General features: G+C 33.9%; 1 protein-coding gene across 2 annotated transcripts in view; it reads left to right on the forward strand.

Annotated features, from left to right (window-relative positions):
• The window catches only part of LOC114337880 (collagen alpha-1(VIII) chain), a 35,458-nt gene extending 18,711 nt beyond the window's left edge, over nucleotides 1-16,747 (forward strand). The window contains exons 2-5 of one of the 2 annotated variants that reach the window (XM_028288434.2): nucleotides 1,698-1,761; nucleotides 3,561-3,665; nucleotides 11,287-11,367; nucleotides 16,610-16,747. In XM_028288434.2, the coding sequence (XP_028144235.2) occupies nucleotides 1,698-1,761; nucleotides 3,561-3,665; nucleotides 11,287-11,367; nucleotides 16,610-16,638 (279 nt within the window). In that variant the 3' untranslated portion in view covers nucleotides 16,639-16,747. The remainder of the gene's footprint in view (nucleotides 1-1,697; nucleotides 1,762-3,560; nucleotides 3,666-11,286; nucleotides 11,368-16,609) is intronic. The other variant, XM_050648611.1, reaches the window with a different exon arrangement.
• Nucleotides 16,748-24,571: the final 7,824 nt, after the last annotated feature.

The following is a 24,571-nucleotide window of genomic DNA, read 5'->3' on the forward strand; positions in this document are numbered from 1 at the left end:
GTGATATAATTGTATTCGAATGTAATGAAATGTATATATTAGTTATCGAAGTTATTATGTTTAGTTAATTAAATCATAAATTTGAGTTGTAAATAAATTAGATGTGTTAGTTGGTGTTATTTGTAATTATTAAAATAAATAAGTGATGTAAATAAAATAATATAAGTAAGTCTTCCTTTATTTAAATTAAACTTAGTGCCTAAAGATATAAATAAATAAAATAGTAGAGTCAATCGCGTAAAAAGACAATTACGTAACAATATTCTGCCCATTTTGCATATCGCATATCGAATCCACCGGGCTGTATCGTTCCTCTGACTATATTTAAAACGCGGCACTTGTCTAGTCCAAAGTGCATATTATTAATATCATTAGAGAATGTTTATACTGTTTTTAGCATCTGTTCTAGATTGTCTCGAGTAATAGCCATTAATTTCAAATCATCCATATACAACAGATGATAAAGCTTCGCTACTACAGTATTGTTGTTTTTATTGCTAAAACCCGAGTCAGTGGAGTTTAATAGCTATGATAGGGGGTTCATAGCCAAACAGAACCACAATGGACTCAGCGAGTCTCCTTGAAACAGGCCCTGGTTGATTGCGATATTTTCCATTTCGATATTGTTTTCACCGGGTATTTGGAGGTAAATTTTAGTCTTCCAACTTGTCATTATATGCCTTAAAAAAGTCACTATATTATCATCGACTTTGTATATTCTTAATGCAATTATAAGCCATATATGCGGCACTGAATCAAAGGCCTTTTTGTAGTCAATAAAGGCAGTAAAGAGGTTCCTAATTTTGGTGAATGCCTGGTTAGAAATGACTGAGTCGATGATAAGTTGTTCTTTGCAACCCATATTACCTTTAGCGCATCCTTTCTGTTGATGCTCTATGATATTGTTTAGAGCACAGTGTTGGTAGATACGCCCGGTTATACAGAATGTGACCAATTTATACAAAGTTGGAAGACAAGTAATAAACATTATTATTATTATAATTGAAATGCGATGTCTTCGGGTTTGAATGTATGGCTATGTTGATTCCACGTAGCGAGATTGTTGTTGTACCCATCTATTGTGTTGTTTATCGTATCGTTTTATGTTTTGATGACAGTAATAGGTACGATGTTATTTTTGCTTTGCAGAATATAGAGTTATCATCATCATCATTCTCTTTGCCTTATCCCTATGCGGGGTCGGCTTCCCTAATTGCATTTCTCCACACAATTCTATCTTGGGTCATATCAATGTTAATTCCCTTTACCAACATGTCCTGCCTTATCGTCTCCCCCAGGTTTTCTTTGGTCTTCCTCTCCTACTCCTTCCAGGAATCTGCACTTCAGCTATTCTTCGTATTGGGTGATTAACGTCTCGACGTTGAACATGACCAAACCATCTTAACCTATGCTCTCTCATTTTGGCATCAATTGGTGCCACACCTAGACTTCCCTTAATATACTCATTTCTAATTTTATCCTTCTTTGTCACTCCACTCATCCATCTAAACTAAAATATGTTATATATTGTTATATCTTATTTTATTTATTTTGAACTGTATATAATTATTTTAAATATATTAATTTTATTTTTAACCTGTGTTTTACTGAGTCTGTCGTGCTGAAAGGGCTACACGTTACATGCTTATTAACGAAAAAGCTAAATTTTATTTATAAACATTTGTAATATATTTCAGGAGGCTAATGGATTTACCGCAGAACAAATAAATGAAATTCGTAGTATTTGTAGTGAAGAATTAAGTAAGTAGAATCATTTAAATACAAATTGGTAATAAGCATTTTATCCGTCATTATTCTCTTAGTCATTATATTATTCTCTTAACTAATCTTAGCTAATACAATGAGGGAAGCCGACCCCTATGCGGGGTCGGTTTCCCTATTTGCATTTCTCCATAGCTTTTTATCTTGCGTCACATCAACAGCATTCCCCTTTACCGACATGTCCTGACTAAGCGTCTCTCCCAGGTCTTCTTTGGCCTTCCTCTCCTGTTTCTTCCAGGAACTCAGAGTTTAGCAATTCTTCATATTAGGTGATTAACGTCTCCACGTTGAACATGACCAGATTATCTTAACCTAAGCTCCCTCACTTTGGCATGAATTGGTGCTACCCCTAGACTTCCCCTAATATGTATATACTCATTTCTAGTTTTTCCTTTTTTGTTACTGAAGTCATCCATCTAAGCATTTACGTTTATCTTTTTTTCATTTGCCCAACATTCAGTTTCGTACATCAAAGCGGGTCGCACGGCTGTTTTATACAATTTTCGCTTCAGCTCCATTGGAATTTTTTAACACAACACACCGTTCATTTCCTTCCATTTCATCCATCCAACCCTAATTTTATTGCATCCATTTCCCCATTACCCTGCAATAGCGATTCTAGGTATTTAAAACTCTTTTTTTTTTCACAATCATTTCACAAATTGTTTTCTTAAGAGCTTGTCTGCACTGTTCTAGTTTTTGTTCTAAGCTTGTCTGCATTAAGTTCTCAGTGACTGTTTCCCATCAACACCATATCATCAGCATAAATTAACCACCAGGGAATGTTAGCCTGTATTTAAGCTGTTACCTGATCTAAAACTAATGAGAGTAGATATGCACTAAGCACGGTTCAATCCTACTTTCACAAGAAATTTATGAGTCTCACCCACACCTGTCCTATCACTAGTTGCTACTCCCTCATACATATCTCCCACAATCTTTACATATTCAACGGAGACTCCTTTCTTATTTAGTGCCCACCATAGAATCTCTCAAGTAACCCTATTACATGCTTTCTTAAGAACAACAAAGAACATGTGAGCGTTTATTTCTTTATTCCTGTATTTTCCCATTAACTGCCTTATAATGAAAATTGAATCTGTGGTTTGTCTGCCCTGGATAAAGCCAAATTCATTATTATTATTAGATATTTCGGTTTATTCACGTATCCGGCTATCAATTATTATTCTTTCCCATATTTTCATAGTGCGACTAACTATTTTTATGACCCTGTAGTTTGTGCATGGTTGTAAGTATATCTTCTTTCTTTTTCTAGACTTGTACTAATATATGCTTCTCCATTCGACTTGCATTTGTCAAACTTCCATAATTCTATTGAATAAACCTGTTAGCCAACTTGCTCCCGTCTCACCTAATGCTATCCACACCTCCCCAGGAATATCATCTGGTCCAAGTGCTTTTCATTTCTATATTTTTTGAAGATCTTGAAACACTTCCTCATTTCTTATTGTGCTTTCAAATTCTTCATTTAATAGAATGTCGAATTATTTTTTCCATCTCTTTATGACATCCTTTTTGTAAATTAGTATTCACAAATTAGTAAATTAGTATTTATTATCTCATTGCAAAATAATATTTACCATAGATATACCACAAGGCGTTTCAAAATCATATCAATCTAATTATTCTCCTTCATTATTTTCAGATTTTGTGCTAGCTAGAGCTTAAGCTAGGACAAAATCCTGACTTTGGGATTCCTCCAAATCCTAGGATTTCTCCAAAGCAGATTGTAATTATTATTTAATGTTTTGCTACAGAAAAAATTCCACGTCAAAAAGGTGATAGGGGTTTTCCGGGAATTCCGGGTGTACTAGCTCCACCATCTTTTGGGGCAATCGGACCTCCAGGAAAAACTATATATGGTAAAAAAATTTTTTAATGTTTGATTTAAAAAATTCTAGAAACTTTCCTAGTACTATAAACAATAACTGTTCCAATCACAAATTTATCCCTTAATTCGTAATCTTACATTAATCGTAACTTCCTCATTTCTTATGATTTCACTGTGTATAATTGTAACAGATAAGGATAATATAGTTAAATTACGGGTTTATTCAACTTCCTGAAGAATCGACTTAATTGCTAAATTCTGTAAGCATCAAAGTACAAAGGTTTAGTTAACATCCAAGAGACAATAACCTTTTTGATAAATTGTAATTTATTTGTGACCATTATAAATTAGGGGACAGATTCTTGTGACTGGCAGTACAATTAGAATATTCACCTTAGCAGCTAGTGTGTAAGTCATTGTTTGAAGTTACGTCGAATGTACGTATTTTATTAGCTGTCAATCAATAATTTTGGCTCCACGATTTAGAATAATTATTCCACAAAGCACCGAAACTATATATATGTAGGGGACTTACGAGAGTCTTTTATCCAATTGAGCACCAGAGAAATGGGATAGCTGCTATTAAGTTAACTGTTACAGCTGTTTGAAGCTCTCAATGGGATAAGACAGGGAGACTCCCTGAGTCCTCTATTGTTCAACTTGATCTTGGATGAAATAATAAAAAATAAGAACAACATAAGACGACGCAATACTAATCTCTTAAAGTGAAGATGATTAACAACGTATGCTGCACCAATTTAATATAACCGCTAGAAAATTTAACATGTTAATTTCCCCAAAACAAGACTAAATGCATAGTTATAACAACAAATCTAATGAGGTGTAAATTAGAGCTGGAGGGTCAGATAATAGAACAAGGGAGATCAGGTGAATAAATCAAACAAAGCCGCGGGCTGCCTGAATGACAGAATAATGGAAAAATAAAAATATCGAAAAAGAAGTGAAAGGCAGGATTTACAAAACAGTCATCAGACTAATAATGCCATGCTCAACAGAAGCACGACCTGATACGGAAAGGACAAAAATAATGCTAGAAACAGCAGAGATGAAAACACTTCGAAAAATCGATGGTAAGACACTATCGGATAGAGCTAAAAGTGCAGATATACGATAGAGATGCAAGGTGGACAACATTAATAACTAAGAGAAAAACAAAAGAGTAGAATGGAATGATCACATAAGCCGAATGGCAACAAATAGAGTAGTAAGGACGGCAAGAGACGGTTCCCCAATAGGAACAAGATCAGTGGGAAGACAACGAAAACAATGGAATGACAACTTACCGGAGGCACATTGAAAAGAGACACAGTCATATCTATATAAAAAGGTGAAGAAGAAGAAGCTGTTTACAGGTAAAGAAGCTAGCAGCGTCCGGAGATACAGTTCACCGGATTATTTACCTCGTGCGTAAGTCTTTGTTTGAAGTTACGCCGAGTGTACGTATTTTATTAGCTGTTAATAAATCATTTTTAATCTACGAGTTTCAATTATTGTACAGCTGGTTCCAAAAAAAACTGATACGACTCTTAGAGCCTATTTTGTGGAAAATTGAGCAGTGTATTTTGAAGGATAAATATTTATTATTTACATACTGTCACTGTCACTGCCAAATCTTATAATTTGTCAGATAACTTATTCTGTTCAACCTCAAAAAATGGCTGTTTGTTTGTTCATTTTATTATTTGTCTGTCATAATAAATATAATATAATGTCAGATCAGTCATACACTGCTCAAAATGATCAAGTGTTACTAAGAGTCGTATCAGTTTTTTTAGGAACCAGCTGTACATCGTCGATCAAGAAGATGGGATATTGGGCTATCGATAAGGATCAACAAAATAGGGATGGGAAAACCTACAGGTTTTAACCTAAAACCGGTTTTTTTACTTCGCAATAACCGGTTTTACCGGTTGTTTTTTTGTCCCGGTTATAACCAGTTTTTCTTTTTAAAGTAAAAACCGTATTACGGTGATTAGGATTAGGATAGGTATTATTTTGGATAACAATCATAATTATTATCCTCAAGTAATTATTGCAAACAAAACCATAATTCAAATTTTATTTTATAAATACAGAAACAAACTAAAAGTGGAAATTCACATCAGCCAGAAACAATAATTAAGTTTTATTATAATATTTCGTTGAAAAGTTATTTGTAATCATAATATTTACATAATAAGTGATCTGGTGGAAGTAGACGCAAACATCATCTATTTTTCACACTTGACTCTTGACATTGAAAGTGGGTGAATGACATTTTCTGATTACCAAAAATAATGTTCTGACTATGAATATCGAATTACCGATTACGAATACGAATCTCCAAGGATTTCCCTACGTTTTCAAAATGATACACCCATATACAGGAAGTATTAAATGAGTTAAAATGCACCTATTATACAAACATAGGGCTTTTCATTCACAGTCATACGTTATTGGTAATACCAATGATACAAACCAAAGAAGTATGACGTAGATATATTAATATTATGTGACCCATGACCCATGACAGAAGCTCGAAACAAATGGCAATCGATGAAAAGCCCTATACAAACGTGTTAAAAGAAATACATGATACATTTTTTTTGATGGTAGTAAAAATAAAAGATAAATTGCATTAGCCAATTTATTTTTAAGTAAAATATTTGTGTTGGTAGTATTTTTTTAAATCCCTTTTGAAAGTATCTGGGAAATTTTTTAAAAGTTGAAATGGTTGTGTTAAATTGTATATTATTGCAATATGTATATATTAATCTTACGCTATATTATATTTAATAATAATCAATAAATATATAATAATAATAAAATAATAAATAAATATAATAAGTAATAGAATAAGATGGTTTTATTAACAATTGTGTTTTAGTTATATTGATATTGATGTTCTTTCTAAAGTGCATTGTAAATGTAACATTGTAACCTATTGGATTAAAAAAACCGAAAACCGGTTTTTGGAAAACCGGTTTTTGGGCCGGTTATAACCGCCAGGTTAAACCGTAAGCAAAAAAACCGGTATAACCGAAAACCGGTGTTTTGTCAAAAACCGCCATCCCTACAACACAACAACAAAACGAATCGACAAAACAACATCAAAAGGGGGTTAAAACGGATTGGAGCGTCGAAAGTGACACCCGTAGCGACATGAATAGCTGAACAGTTACCCAGTTTTGTATAAGATAGACGATCGCATTGGAAGTGTGGAGGAAAGAAAATACAAAATAAGACCACAAAGCACCGAAATTATATACGTAGGAGCCTTACTAGAGTATTTTAGCCAATTGGGCAAGAGAAATGCAATAGCATTCCTTGACTCTACTCTTCCAGCTGTTTGGAGGTTGTTTAATCTCAAACATTCTCAATTTTCATATTCGATATTAAACAATATTTTTATGACCCTGTATATCACACTAACGCAATTGTTATTATATTGCAAACAGGTGAGGGTTATTTAATTAGTTTAATTATTGCTAATCATAAACAATATTTTTGGCAATGGACGCTAATTTTGCTGACTAAATAAAACCCTTTGTTCGTTGGTCGCGTGGGCTATGACCCAATTCATCGTGCCGCTAATAAAGAGAATACATTAGAATCATTATTTCGCGTTAATTCAACGAGTAAAGATGTGCCTTTAAATACGTTCCATCGACTCACTTCAAACTGTTAACATGCAGCTTCATCGATGATTATCATTTGATCCACCAAACGATTCGGTCAGTAAAGCACCGTCATTAGGTCTCCCGGGAAGTTAGTGTAGCTCAGAGAAATAAATTATATTATCATCTTTCTTCTTCTTGTGGTGCTTTCTCCTTTAGTGGAGGTTAGCGACTACACTGGCAAATCTGTCCCTCTCCAATGCGGCTCTAAACGAAGATGTAGAATCAAGGCCGGTCCAGTCTCTGATATTTCTAAGCCATGAAATCTGGCGCCTACCGGGACCACGTTTTCCTTCATTCTTACCCTGGGTGATTAGTTGCGTGAGGCGGTGCTTTTCATTTCTCATTATGTGTTCTATTATCATCTTTAATTTGGTATTTTACTAAAGGCGATAGATCCTACAGCTGAGCCGAAGTTTTTGTACAGAGGTGAAGAAGCTGGCAGCATCCAGAGATTCAGTTCACTGTACTATTTACCTCAGCAAATTGGGCGTAGGTCCTTGTTTAAATTACGTCGAATGTACGTATTTTATTAGCTGACAATAAGATTTTCACTTCGGTAAAATAAAAAAAGATAGAACTTTTTGTAATTTCATTAAAAATCTTTAATAAACAACATATTAAAAAGTTCTACTCGAGAAGTGGGTGCTTCATTTTTTATTAACCTTCCCTTTTTTTGTTACACGGATGACCAAGGGGGGGAAAAATGACCCCAGGTCAAAAATTTCAAAAATGACAATTAACAAAAAAATGAAGTTTTTTTTTTAATTTTTTTTGGCATGGACTATATCTCATTCAGCCAGTCACAACATGAGTATTAGTGTCATGTGTAGTGTGTGTAGGTTGAGTAAGTGTCTTGTTACTTTGCAAAGTCGACGTCCTTAGCGTAAAACTACTTCGAATTACACATAATAGACGGTATTTTACTAAACATCAACTTCAGAATATATTTTTTTATTCGTAAAATATAGGGGATTTTTTTATTTCAAAATATGAGGATATCTAGAATGATATAAAAGTCAAATAAAAAAATAATGAGTTAAAAATTGGAAATACTTTTGAATTTATTAAAGAAAAACATACGCTGGGGTCACAATTTCCCCCGCTTGGTCATCCGAAGGTTAAACAAATGAACTACGAAATTAGATGTTTTTTTTAAATAACTCCGAAAATATAAATTTTAGAAAAAAACTGACTTGACCATAAAAAAATTCAAAAAATGCTACAAAAAAAACCTTATATAAATAATTTTCTAAAATTAAATCTGTATCTTCTATAATTTTTTATTTATAACGCCAAAGTCACCCTTCTCACAAACATTGGCGAACTGTAAACTAACGTACGGCGAAGTGCACGGTTGGGTAATTTTAATGTAATTGTTTAACTAATTGATCAAATAAAATTTTACAAATTGAACATTAAAGAAGAATAATTAAGCTATCTTATAATTATAATAGAAAGAAATAAAATGTATGGGAATAAGTACAGTGTGGGCGGAAAATGAGCCTTACATGAATTTGGTTAAAAATGATTTAAAAATCTGTAACTAATGCAATTTTTCTTATAAAACTCTCAATTTTGCATAACTTACCTTTCAAGCATTTAACTAAATGATGATTCATTCAAAAAAAATCTCAAAAATTTAATTCAAATGATATGACGTCTCAAAAATTGTAATCTTTGAAATCTTCGTAGTTTTATAGAATTAACACCACTTTAAGACGGTATTACTCAAATTTGAACAGATCTATTACAGTTTTATAATGCACTAAATTATTTTACTTTTGAAATGAAATAAACTATTTCTTTTTAAGAAAATTAAGAAAGATAACAAAAATGTAATACAAAAACCGAAAATTACCAGCTAAAAAAATGTTCATACAAAGTGATCAAAACTTTTTTCTGTAAAACTTACCTAAAATACATTTAATAATAAGCTTCAACAATAATAAATGTTCAGCAAAAAAAATTTTTTTAACTCTTATACAGTATGTCTGCGTAACTTGGAACCTATTGATAACTTTTTTATTATCAGTTTTACGAAAAAAAGTAATTTGCAATCATAAGCATAAGATGCAATCATCAAATATCAATTTTAATTAATGTTATACGAGGTATGTCAAAAAATATGAATTTCACTCAAGAGTAAAGTTTATTTTTATTTATTTAACATGCTCTACAGGCCTTGGAGGCCTAGGGCTTTACAACTTAAAAATAACAATTTTACATAATACAAATGACAATATATACTAATGTCTTATATTTATTATATAATTTGATTTAATGTCTATGTAAAAATTGCTGCACTATGTTTCTCCACTGTATCCTGTTTTTCGCTTTCTCTTTCCAGTCTGTAATTTCCATCGATCCTATATCTTCTTGAAACTTTTCGTGCCACCTTTTTCTTGGTCTACCTCGTCTCCTTGTCCCAACTGGTTTTCTTAATAGTATCTTCTTTGGCATTCTTGACCTATCCATCCTCTCGACATGACCTGCCCACCTGATTCTTTGTGCCTTTGTGTATCTTGTTACAGTTGGTTCCTTGTAAAGCATTCTTAATTCTTGATTAGTTCTTCTTTGCCAACCATCTGCCGTATTTTTCCCCCCGAAAATAGTCCTCAGTACCTTGCGTTCCCATCTCTCTATCATTTCTTCTTCTGTTTTGTTTAGTACCCATGTTTCACATCCGTAGGTGACTGTTGCTTTTATTACAGTTTGGTATAGTCTAATTTTCGTCTTTCTTGATACGTAATTTGACTTTAATAATTTTTTTAAACTGCCGACCTTTCGGTTACCTTTAGCTATCCTGTGCTTTAGTTCGTTTTGCTCGTGTCCTTTTTCATCTATAATGGCACTTAGATATGTAAAGTGATTTACTCGTTAAAATTTATATTCTTTTCCATCGAACGCTCTTAACTTTAGCATAGCTACAGGTTCTCTTTCTGTGTTGCCTGGCACCATATACTTTGTCTTTTCTTCATTTATTTCTAGGCCGAATTTTAAGAGTAAAGTACCTTTACATTTCACAATATCGAAAATTGTTATTAAGAAAAGTTGTTTGGAATTAAAAAAATTGTTTTAGTGATCAATTACATCTTTCTAATTAAAATATTGTGAATAATAAAGGCACTTCACTCTTAAGAAAAATTCATATTTTTACATACCTCGTATAGAATTAAAAAAGTTTGATATCTCATAATTGTATCTTAGATTTTAGACCAGACATTTTAGAAAATTTAAATTTTTTGTTCGGCTAGAATGGTATAATTGTATATTAAGACACAGTTTCTAATTTCAAACAACTTTTCATAATAGCATTTTTTATATTCTGGAATATAAAGGTACTTTACTCTTTAACGAAATTCATATTTTTGACATAACTCGTATAACATTGGTAAAATTTGATATCTGATTGTTGAGTTTTAGATTTTTGACTATCCATAGCATTTTATTAAGAATAACTTTTTTTCGTAAAATTGATAATAAAAAAGTTTTCCATGTGGTTCCTAGCTACGCAGACACACTGTATAAGAGCGTATATATAAGAATTTTCAAATTGCAATGCCATATTCGGATTTAGCATAATCAAAAACAAAATAGACACATATTTGATCAAAGTAAAATCATGAATTTAGCGATATTTTTAAAATTATTTGTACAAAACAATTGTTATTATTTAAACAATTAATAAACAATTAGCGGCCAAATCTGCGAGTAGAACTTTTTACTTTAACATGTATATAAACTAACAAATAAATTTTTAGAAAAATATAAGCTTGTTTGAATTTTTCCGAAACAATGCATATTTTCGTTCTAATTGCATTCCCCTAAAATAGTTTTTACATTATTTTTATAAATTATTGTTTCGTTAAAACTAGTTTCAGTTGCTTAAAAATATTTAAACCATTTAGCTCTAATTATGTACACAGGTGTGAAATATATTATGTAAAATATTATTATTATTATTTATTGTAGGTCTCCCAGGAGCACCCGGAATACCCGGTCCAATGGGAGCTCCCGGTGCGGCAGGACTACCCGGATTGCCAGGAGTTAAAGGTAAAATATAAAAAAAAATGTATGTAAATGTATAGTATTATTTTTATGCTTAATAGATCCACCCATACTTATTTTGTCCTTTTCTGGTCTCTATTACCATTTTTGCCATAACTGGTCTCTATGAAGTGTTACCGTCATGTTTTTTGTTCATCTATGCAGAGAGCTATGAACAGCTTTAGGATCAGTTGTTGATACAGAATGCCCATATATAATATTTGCAAGAAACCTACAATGAAAATACAAATAGATGAAAAAATCAAAGCTATATCGACAGAAGAGTTTGCCAGGGAGACGTTTTTTCATCAAATATATTCACACTGGGATTGGAAGACGTGTCAAAGATATTTTCTGGGTAGACAAAGGAATAAATGGTAATGGTAGAAAACTGAGTCATTTGAGATATGCTGGCAACATTGTAATATTCGCTATAAATTTCGAAGAATTACAGACCATGATGACGCGACTATTTCAAGCTTCGGAAAAAGTAGGTCTTAAGATGAACTTGGAAAAAACAAAAATAATGACGAATACACCGAACATTAGAAAAATAACGTTGAATGGTATAAATTTAGAAACAGTAAGCGAATACATCTACCTGGGATAGATAATGAAAGTTAACAAAGAAAATCAAACTGCCGAAATTAGCAGAAGGATAAGGTGAGCGTGGGCAGTATTTGGAAAACGGAGTTGGATCTTGAAAAACACTAAACTAGAACAATATTTGAAAACCAGAGTTTACGATCAGTCTATCCTCCCTATACTTACGTATAATTCACAAACGTGGACACTCACCAAGGGGTCTAGGGCGTTTCACCGCCGCCAGTTCATCGCCGCCGTTTCGATGCCGCCAGTTCACCGCCGGCCGATTCATCGCCAGTCAGTTAATCGCTATCTGATATATTTCCGAATTTTCGACAGTTACATTTATTATTTATTTTTAGTATTAATTAGGAATTCTAGGAAATACGAGATATGACTATTGCCTTTGCCATACTTAATCTTTTAATAGACTTTTAAATTTTTATAATATAAAATATATTATAATGATAATCGTTTAAATTTCACGGTCAACATTTTCAACCAAGAGAAACTGTTTCTTAAATTCGAAAAGAACCCAAAATTTTTGTACAAAAATTTAGGGGAAGTAGAACAGTAAATATAGTAATATTTTTTATCTTTTTAATTGTCATAAGTTTTTAACTGAATTTAACGTCATGTCGTGTTATCTCCCATAATACAAAATCAACTGACTAACTGGCGATGAAACGGCCGGCGATGAAACGTCCCATTCCGCTCACCAAGGCCAACATGAATAAAATAGTAACGGCACCAAGAGCAATGGAAATGTCAACGCTCGGGGTGAGGCTTATGGACTAAAAAACAAATGAATTGATTAGATGCAAAACCAAAAAAACAAGACTCAGGAGAAAATGCTGCCAGATTAAAATGGAGCTGCGAAGGACACAATGCCTGACTGAAGGATAAAAGATAAAATCACGAAATACAACAAATTCAAATCGTCATGAGGAAGAAGAAGCTGAGGAAGGCCACAAATGAGATGGGCTGATGACATTGAAGATTGGAGGACACAACAAGAAACAAGTGGCGCAAAATAAAAAACACTGGATTGATTTGGGGGAGGCCTATGTCCAAAGTTGGATTACTTAAGGCTGAAGGAGAAGAGAATACAAGTGGTCAATTTTCCTAATTTCGCAATGCATTCGTTTGTTTTCTTATTATTAAAATTTATATGATACAGATATGCTTATCCGATATCTATTGATAAAGTGCTCCGAAATAGAAAGGTAATAATTCAAAGATGTCGCAAATGCCGGTCAAATTCGACCGGTTGTATCTAAGGAACCACTGCTAGTAATTCAACTTTTTAATCTTTAAAAACCGCCTTATTGGCTCTCTTCCAATGCCATGTTCTAAATTTAATTTAAACCAATAGGCCTGGATCGCGCTTACCCAAAAATTGATTAATAGCAAGCTGAAGATTTGTTAATAGCTTAGAGGTCTCTAGTCGAACAAACTTTGATGTACGCAAGATCTGCAAGTGATGATACGCAAGTTTTGGTACGCAAGATCCAGGCCTATAATAATTACCGAGATATTCTATTTGTTGATAATAGTACAGCGAATGAAGGTAAACCTAAATTATTATTACCTCCGATTTCGGTGAACCTTCATCGATTGGCATGAGAATTTGGGATTAAGTACACTCAACTAAACTTGTATGTAATAACTATGTATTTGAAAGCTGCAGATTTTGGAAGCTATAGGTGTAAATATTCTAGTTGAAACGACAAGAAGAAAAGTTGCCGTGCCCAAGGACTATAATTGCAGGAAGAAGTTACGGAATGACGAGGTAACCAAGCAGTACAAGATTGATCACATAAATTGGTGTCTTCAACACCAAAACTGGAACATTGGAAATTGGAAAAGTGTGCTATTTTCAAACGAAAGCAGGATGTGTAAAATGAGATGATTAACGAATTCGTGTACTTAGAGGACGAGGAAGAAAATCAAGAACGGAAACTGCCAGATTTCTTCTTAAATATAAACGAGGAAGAGACATATTCTGGGGAGGAATTAATTATGATCGTTGAAAAAAATATTTTATCAAAAATCAATAACCATTTTCAATTTCGTTGCAACACGAAACTACAGTCGCATCATATTCAAGTTCAATCAGAGAGGGCAGCAAGCACCTCTACCGGTTTCGAAACTTATTAGTCGCTCATCAGGAGGCACATATGTTGCTCTCTCCGACCCAACCAGGAAAAACCCCGGCGTGTAGTTACGGATCGCAACGAACGAAATGGCAGGGATGCCCCAGCGGCAACTGCTAGCAAAAGACTAAGTTTTCAATCTAATAGCACATAAAATCATATTAAAAATATTACTCCACATCCCACCAGATTGAAAACAATATGAACCTTCTCTGGTTACACATCCGAGGCTTCTAAAATTTGCAAGCCATAACGGATGCTGAGACTAAAGAAGATACGGGAATTTTACAATTTATAATTCACGTCCCATATGCCCAGAGCGGTAAAGTTCCAACGGGAATGGTTCCAAAAATGAATAACCATCATTATCGTATCATTATTCCAGTCCAATCAGAGAGTGCAGCAAGCACCTCTACCGGTTTCGAAACTTATTAGTCTCTCATCAGGAGGCACATATGCTGCTCTCTCTGAACCAACTAGGACAAACCCCGGCGTGCAGTCACGGATTGAAACGAACGAAATGACAGGGACGCCCTAGCGGCAACTGCTAGCAAAAAACTAAGTTCTTAATCTAATAACACATAAAACAACATCCAAAAATGTTACTTTACGTTATGGCTTGCAAATTGTAGAATCCTTTGAGGTGTTACCAGTATGTTTTCTATCTGGTAGGATGTAGCGTAACATTTTTGGATGTTGTTTTATGTGCTATTAGATCGAAAACTTAGTTTTTTGCTAGCAGTTGCCGCTAGCGCATCCCTGCTATTTCGTTCGTTGCAATCCGTGACTGCACGCCGGGGTTTGTCCTAGTTGGGTCAGAGAGAGCAGCATGTGTGCCTCCTGACGAGAGACTAATAAGTTTCGAAACCGGTAGAGTTGCTTGCTGCATTCTCTGATTGGACTGGAATAATGATGAGGCTGTAGTTTCGTGTTGCAGCTAAATTTAAAATGGTTATTCATTTTTGGTTTACATGTTTACTCTGATTGGAGTACGAAGGGAAACATTCTCGTTGGAACTATACAAAGCTGAGCAGATAGGACGTGAATTACAAATTGTAAAATTCCCTCATCTTCCTTAGTTTGAGCATCCGTTATGGCTTGCAAATTGTAGAAGCCTTGGGGGTAATACCAGATAAGGTTCCCATTGTTTTCTATCTGATAGGATGTAGAGTAACATTTTTGGATGTTGTTTTATGTGCTATTAAATTGAAAACTTAGTTTTGAGAATGGTTCCCTCGTACTTCAATTAGAGTAAACATGTAAATCAAAAATGAAAAACCATTTTCAATTTCGTTGGAACACGAAACTAGAGCCGCATCATATTCTAGTTCAATCAGAGGGTGCAGCAAAAACCTCTACCGGTTTCGAAACTTATTAGTCTCTCATCCGGATGCACATAATATGTTGCTCTCTCTGACACAACCAGAACAAACCCCGGCGTGCAGTTACGGATCGCAACGAACGAAATGGCAGGGATGCACTAGCGGCAACTACTAGCAAAACACTAAGTTTTCAATCTAATAGCAAATAAAATATTATTAAAAATATTACTTCATATCCCACCAGATTTAAAACAATGAAAACCTTCTCTGGTTACACCTCAGAGGCTTCTAAAATTTGCAAGCCATAACGGATGCTGAGACTAAAGAAGATAAGGGAATTTTACAATCTATAATTCACGTCCCATCTGCCCAGCGCGGTAAAGTTCCAACGAGAAAGGTTCCCTTCGTTCCCTGCCTATGTCTATAGGTTCTGTAAGTTGTCTATTTATTCTGACTTTCATTTTTGTGTTTTGGTAGCTGTTTTCAATGGTTTTTATGATATCTAGGGGGACTTCTCTATTATACAAAAAATGGATTATATCTTTGACTTTTACCCTGTCAAATGCTTGCTTCAAGTCAATCAGACACATAAATGATGGTCTATTATACTCGAGTGATTTCTCAGTAATTTGGTTTGTGACAAATATTGCATCTGTATGCAATCTGCCAGTACGAAAATTCTTTTTGTTCATCCGCTAAATTTATCCTCTGATTCATTGGTTCTTGTAGAATTTTAGTCTTTATTATTAGCTTAGTATTTAACAAGTTGATACCTCTGTAGTTTTCTGGCTGCTTTTTGCATTTAAGGATTGAAAATCACCCTTTGTTAAAAATGGTAATAAATAGATTTAAGTAATCTGGCGTAGGCCATCTCGGTTAGTTTAATAACCACCTTTTCTTAGCAACCACTCCTTAAATCGAAAATATTTTTTTATATTTTTGAAATATGAAATCGCATAATATTACACAAAGAGTTTGTTTAATGTTTATGATATAATCTTTGGTAGAATGTAAAATTTAAACACTTAAAGATCCTTAAAGCCGATTCATTTAAAATATTCAAATATTCAAGAAACTTCACTCATCTGAATAATACGTTAGTGAATTGAAATCTCATTAAATCCTTCTTTTTAAAAAGAAAAATATATAGAGTTAGAAATAATAGAATTTCTATTTTTATTTCAGGTGATGTAGGTTCCTGTAGCAGAAAATAATTTGGAAGTTCTGAATGAAAATTTAAAACTATTCTTACTTTTGACATATTATGTAGATATTTGCTGTTGTATCATCCAAATAAGTATCATTAGAACGTATCAAAAATTATATATTTGGTTTTTAATTTTGATTAATATGCATGTGGACCAAAGAAAAGAGTCCACCTCGATATTTGGCAGTATTAGATTTTAAGGAAATGAAGAAACAGGGCGATTTTTGTTCTAAGGGGGACACATTTTTACTATACATATATCTGTCATTTGTCAACCCCCTCCCTTACACGTGCCCAATACTTTATTTTAAAATATGGAATAGGGGTCGTGTGGTAGCTCATTTGAAAGGGTATTCAATCCTCTATTCAGTAATATAAACATTATCATAATTATTTATTCAGGGTGTCCAAAATTTTTTTATTAATTAAATAAATCTACAAAAAAAAAGAAGAAAAGTATGTAATTTATTTTATTTAAAATATATTTTACTGCTGCCATAAAACAGAAATAAATGCTTATTTCGCAAAATAAACATTGCTTTTTGCGTAATTTCAATGTTCAAGACAGTTCCCGTCATCCACCTACCTCTTGGAAGTTTGAACATTTAATTTAAGCGAAAAGCAATGTTTATCTGTGAAATAAACATTTATTTCTGTTTTCTGACAACAGAAAAATTTATTTTAAATAAAATATATACTTCTTTATTTTTGTCAATTAATTTAATTAAAAATATTTTTGGACACCCTCTTTAAAAAATTATATGATAAAGTTTATATTATTGAATGGAGCATTGAATACCATTTCAAATGGGCTACCACACGACCCCTATTCCCTATTTAAAAATAAGGTGTTGGGGACGTGGAAGGGAGGGGGTTGACAAATGACAGATGTATGTATCGTAAAAATGTGTCCCTCTTAGAACAAAAATCGACCTGTTTCCGCCTTTCCTTAAAGTCTAATAACTACTGCCAAATATTGAGGTGGACTCTTTTCTTTGACCCACCTTGTACCTATATCCCAGAGCTAACAGTATTTTTATGTAGGCCAAGGATTCCGTTTCTCCAAAGATATGAATAGGGTACAAAATTTCCAAAATATTAAGGAAGGTACGTTCATCTTTATAAACATGTGAGGCAACTAGTACTGAAATCAAATTAGCATCAGTAATCATAAAATAAACAGACATAAAAAAATTAAAATCTAAGAAGCAGCTCTCTTCCAACTCTAAGTCCAACTCCAATCAAGCGAAAATCAAAAAATCAAATGCAACGAATAGCATTAGTTCAAAAATATAAATTCTTTGGTCATGAAATCCAAGTTGTCAGGAACTTGGAGACTTGAACTCCAGACTGCTGAACTGCAGAAAAGAATCATATTCAAGAGCAACATACTAAATTATTTGAAAAAGAAGACGTTCGACTAATGTGTGTTCTCAGTCATCAGTTATGACGTCGAAACACTTTCCCTAACCCAAGATAAAGCAACAAAGAAAGTCCCAAAGCCGCTTGAGTATGGCAGGCAGGCGCGTCTCCAGGTGGCGTATAGAAGAACGGCTGGATACAATCTCTGGCTAGTGGGGCTTCAGGAGGAGAGAAAAAGTGTAAAATCTCTTAATCTCCTACCAAAACCCCGCCGTGGACCACCTCCTCCAATTCAAAGTGAAGGTAACGTGCTGTGGATGGAAGGTCGCTGGAGTAGTAGCGGCCGTAGCGTTTCCCTTGGGGCACCAGGCGAAATCCCCTTGTAAATAGCCTTACCCGGTCATGCGGGGCTCTGGCCGGGTGGACCTGCTATATCCCTGTATAGCTACTCGTGGGACCTAAAATGACAAGGAACCATAAATGAAAACAAAACACTTCCTCTCAGGTGAGGGACTCCCCCAGGGGGCCACTACCTCTGAACCTGATGTAGGCTCCCTCACGGCAGTCTCCTATTCACTATCATCGGAGAGCTCCCTCATGGGGGCCTCTGATCTCACTGTACGATTGGAGAGCTCCCCCATGGGGGCCTCCAGCAACCTCCTCTATGGTGAGTTCTATTCCATCTTCCTTGGAAGCTGTAGTGACGCAATCTTCCATAAGTTCCCTCGGCCCTCTGGTAGAGTGCCTCTCCTTGGAGAGTGCTCCTTTCGGCAGCCGCGGTGGCTCAGAGGGAGGAAATCCAGAAAATGACATAACAGTCAAAAAGAGAAACAGATCAGGAGCTGCAAAAAAGCGGGCTCGGGCGGCTCTTGTTAGCGTGTCTAATTCAGGGTCTCGCGCCTTAGTCTCGTGTTCAGAGGGAACTTCCCCCCAGATACCGGGGTGCTGCTGTCGGTTTCCAGTGGGACACCTTTAAGCTCCTCGTCGGGGGTTCAGAGTGCACATGGTGACTCAGTGGCAACCCTTCAGATAGGAGGGGACAAAAAATTTAAGAAGCGGCCTAGATCTACAGGAACAACTCCTGAATTCCGAAAGCAGCAGCTTAAGAAGTCACGCACCGTAAACGGTGTCGGGACTGCTGGAGATTCGTATGCTCGAGTCGTTGAGGGTGGCAGACTCCGGGGAACTAGAGCTTACCGCTTGCTATAATATTGAGTAAAAATACATAAAACGAAATTTAAATATTTAACAGACGAAACACAACAACTAACAACGGAGGTAAAAGGAATAAAAGAAGAACAACGAGAATATATAAATGACCTAAGAGAATTAAAAAAAGAAATAAATAAATTCAAAGTAACCAACAACTAAAAAAAGAAAATGATGAAATGAAACAGGAACTAAAGATAGTGAAAATGAAGGTAGAACAGTTTGAGAAGGAGAGAAAAGCTAACAATGTTATTGTCCAGGGTCTACCGATGGATACAAATAACCCAAATGTAGTCAACGAGGTTATGGCAAATTTCGTGGAAAGAGAATTAGGTATTAAAGTAGAAATAGAAGAAGCTTATAAAATAGGGGACAAAACATGTCTTGTAAAACTAAAAAACAAAAATGAAAAAATAAAAATTATGAAGAATAAAAACAAACTAAGGAAATCAAAGCCGGAAATATATATCAATAACGATCTAACGCAAGAAGAGATGAAAATACAACAAGAAATACGGAAAATTGCAAAATTTCAAAAAGAAAACGGTAAGAACACTAGATTAGGCTATCAAAAACTAAGTATTGACGGGACTATATGGAAATGGAACAAAGAGAAGAATGAACTGGAAAGGGCAAACCAAGACACGCCAAAAAACTGATAAAACAACAGATATCGGATACAACACAAAAAACGGACACGAAAATGGCAAAGGAAAAGGATCTGAACAGATTAGATAAAATAAAATACACGAACAGAAAAAAATATAATAAAAAAACGAAAAAATGTGATCAAATAAAAATAAGTACGTGGAACATCAGAACAATACTTGAACCAGGAAAAATGCAGGAGATCGTCTCAGAACTAGAAAGATACAAAATTGATATTGCAGTGATTCAAGAAATTAGATGGGCAGGTCAAGAGAAATAAATAAAAAAAACTACACACTACAGTACTCGGGACATGAAAAACAAGGTCAATATGGAGTTGCTTTCATAATTATGGGAAAAATAAAAAATAACACTATGCAATTTAAACCAATAAATGAACGCATGGCTTACCTGAGAATTAACGCCAAATCATTTAATATATCAATCATAAACGTATATGCCCCAACTGAAAGTACTGCTGCGGAGGAAAAAGACAAATTGTATGAGGAACTCGAACGAGGAATAGAGAATTTACCTAAAGAAGACACAATACTGGTAATGGGAGATTTTAATGCCGAAATAGGTAAGGCAGACTACATTAACCAAGTAGCAGGTAAGCACACAATACACGAAAAAACTAATGTTAATACACGTTGACAATGGTCAACGATTATGTAACCTAGCAGCTAGTACCAATATGATTATCCTTAGTACAAAATTCGAACATCCTAAATATCATAAAGTAACGTGGATTTCCCCAGAACAAAAAACATTGTCACAAATGGACCATATACTGATTACAAGAAGGAAGCAAACATCGGTAACAGACGTGAGAACCTACAGAGGTGCACATGCAGACACAGACCATTTTATGGTGACTGCAAAGGTAAGACACAAAGTCAAAAGAACTCTAAAAAACACGACAATAAAAAATAAATGGCACGTAGAAAAACTGAATGCTCCAGACATAAGGATTAAGTATGCTGACGACATGAACAAAAAACTGAAGGAACAATCTAAACCTACAAAGGATATAGAAACAGATTGGAGATATATAAAAAAAATGTATAAATTAAACAGCGGATGTACACATCGGGATAAAAAGAAACAAAAAAAGACAAGAATGGTATAACGAAGAATGCCATAACATGCTAAAAAAGAAGGTAGAAATGAGACAAATGTGGATAAGAACAAATAGACAGGATTATAGGGAAGAATACAATAGAATAAGACATGGATGCAAGAAAAAAATTAGGAAAATTAGACGTGACTGGTTGGATGATAAGATAAAAGAAATAGAAAAAGAAAGTAAGAACAGAAACACAAAAGAATTCTATAAGAAAATTAGTGAGCAGAACAAAACTTTTAAAGGAAAGATAAAAGGCATAAAAGATAAAAATGGAAAAGTATCAGAAAACGATGAAGAGTATAAAGAAATGTGGACTAACTATTTTAAAGAATTATTAACAGAACAAGAAGATCAAGACCTAAATGAAAACATAGAAGAAGAGTCAATGATGTTAGGAAACCAGCTAGAGATACCAATAAAAGAGGAAGTTGAGGAAATTATTAATAGCAGCCGTAATGGTAAAGCCTCAGGATCGGACTGTATCAATATGGAGTTTATAAAATATGGTGGTGAAGAATTAAAAGATAAATTATACAATTTAATAAAAGACATATGGAACGAAAAAAAAATGCCGGAAGAATGGTACAAAGGACAAATTATCACGATTCATAAAAAAGGAGATCAACAGATGTGCAATAACTACAGAGGACTGACGCTATTAAACACAGCATATAAAATCATGTCCGCCTTAATACAACGAAGACTGACCGAAGCTACCACGAATATCATAGGACACTATCAATGCGGATTTGTTAAGGGAAAGTCTACAACAGATGCCATACATACGGTTAAACAAATTATGGAAAAAGCACATGGATATAAAATAGAAATTGAACTGCTTTTTATAGATTTTCAGCAAGCATTTGATACAATAAAAAGATCAAAATTAATGGTAGCTCTGAAAGAAATGGGAATACAAAATAAATTAACAAGATTAATACAAATGACAATGAGTAGAACTGTATTTAGCATAAAAACTCAAGGACACCCAACTCGTAACTCTTAATGACAAACTTTTTTAATTCAAAATGTACACCGGCCAATTCGTAACTTTTCTACTACCTGACCAACTCGCAACTTTATACAGGTGAATTCGAAACCATTGTTTAATTTTAATACCCCAGGTAGTTGTTAGGTTAAAAGGTAAGAAATAAATTTGAACAGTAACGGATTAAGCCAACACGGTCCATATAGCATATTATTATGTAAGCGAATGGTTCTTGGTTTGCTTAAAAACATGTTGTGTATTATAAGTACCTATAAAAAAATAACAAAAATTGAAATCTCTTTTGATTGAAACAATATTATATGTACAGACTAGGGCGGATCTGTAAAAAAACGTCTATTTGTGGATGTGCGAGGTGGCATTCGGATTTTTGCAGATAAAGTTAGGTGACAACTTCAATAACAGTAATTAACTTATGCTCCTTCTCAAATATGCCCGGAACATTAATAAAAAAATTAAAATTTTTAAAAATTTTGAAATACATTAATTCTTTTCTATATTTTTTGCTTATAACTTTAAAACGATTCATTTTGGAGCAAAGTCGTAGGGAATTAAAATAAAGATAATTGAATTTTTTATGATATACGACTAGTTAAAAATGTCTTAAATTATTACCCTTTCTGCAAAACAGCAATAAATACAAAATAAGGGGGCAAAATAAGCCTCTTTTTATTCAGTGTTTTTCAACAACTTTAGTTGCACTTAGAACCTTCGTAATTCGCATAGAAAATCCTTATAATATACTTAAATCTTCCACCAAATTTTATTAAAATCGACCTGATAAATTTTGCATAATAATTTTGCAATCTAAATTTTTTTAAAAAAGTTCAAATTTTTTAAATAGCTTTCTGAGCAGAAAGTAAACGATTTAGAAGTTTGCTAATTTTTTTACATATATAGAGGCTCTCTAGCTATCTAATACACTTTACAGAATTAAAATCGGATTATCTAAGCGGCCTCAGCACTGTTTTAAAGTTATAAACAATTTTTTGGCTTATAAACAAATACAGTGAGGACGTTTGAGTTGGAATAAATTCATTTTCTCGAGAATGGGCGTCTCTGGAGATAAATCCCGAAATAGGTCGATTTTTATTTTTAAATTATAATTTTTTGGTATACATATCATACTAGTGACGTCATCCATCTGGGCGTGATGACGCAATCGATGATTTTTTTAAATGAGAATAGGGGCCGTATGATAGCAGGCCGTATGATTCCGTCGGTATAACAGCTTGCCTTGCAACCAGAAATTTAAAATTATTTACCACCAATAACTTACACCCACGTGCACTCATTACGAAATCTGTTATCTGTTACAAGAATTTCAGTCATGTTCAGAAAATTTATTTGAATTTTCTCTAGTAACTCTTCCAAGAGACAATACATAAATGATGAATACCTTTTACACCACCTTCAAAGAGAGTAATTTTTACAGGTACATACATACCTGGAATACCGGTATTAAATTATCAACATTACTTAAAAATGAAAGTTACTGATTCACCGGTAGTTAGTGGGTTATCGAAGAATTACCTGCGCGCCAGAGTTACGAGTTGGCCTGTAATTAGGATGGGGGATTAAAATAGTTACGAATTCACCGAGACCCATTATTCAGGCGTACAAAGGCGCATAAGTGACATTGAAAAACCAGTTTCCTATGTTCATTTTGCATCCCATAATCTGAACCTGGTGTTAAATGATGCCGTTGCTGGTGTACAGGAGTTTTTTTACGATATAATTAAGAGATTATATGTTTTTTTGTGCAAGTATTAAAAGAAGAAAAAAATTTATCGAGTTTGCCAACACTTAAAAAGGTTATGTGAAACCCGGTGGTCATCCAGACATGATGCTGTAATGGCTTTGCGTCGAGCTTTCTGACAAGTAATGAAATCTTTAACGAAAATTTCACTGCTATCAAAAAACTATGAAAAATTAGAAGCTAATGCATTATTAGAGCATATGAATAATTTTTATTGTGCCGTTAACATTACTATTCAATCTAAAATACTTAACTTTATTCATCTAACATCAAAACTTTTGCAATTTAAAACGGCAGAGTTAACCTTCAACTTTTTGAAAAAACTCGTGATAATCTTCGAGAAATGAGAAATCCGTTTTCCGAAATTCTATCAGAAGCAGCAGGAATAGCAGGTTAGTGGGGATTATATAGGAATTTAAAAATAAACGGATAAAACGTATAAAAAAAATTTACGATGAGCTCAGCTGCGACGAAAAAATAACTTGTAGTAAAAAAAATTTAGATATAGTATTGCGACAACTTACTAATAGGTTTGTCGGATTAAGAGACATGAAGGTATAGGTTTTCATGTCTATTCCCAAAAACTCTATTAACACTAACTGATGAAGACTTATTAAAGAAAGGCCAACTATTGTTATTTACACATATTTTAGTAATTATAGTGTTATTAGTTGTCGTTATGTTTATAATACGGGGGCCCACAAAAATTGTCGCGGGGGGGGGCCGCAATCTTCAGCTACGCCACTGCTAGGTGTTGCTTTTTTTTGTCATCATCTTTACATCGTTTTTACATCAACATAAATATATTTCAATACCCCTCGTAAGCA

Source organism: Diabrotica virgifera, chromosome 4, assembly GCF_917563875.1.
Source record: "Diabrotica virgifera virgifera chromosome 4, PGI_DIABVI_V3a".
Classification (NCBI taxonomy): Eukaryota; Metazoa; Arthropoda; class Insecta; order Coleoptera; family Chrysomelidae; genus Diabrotica; species Diabrotica virgifera.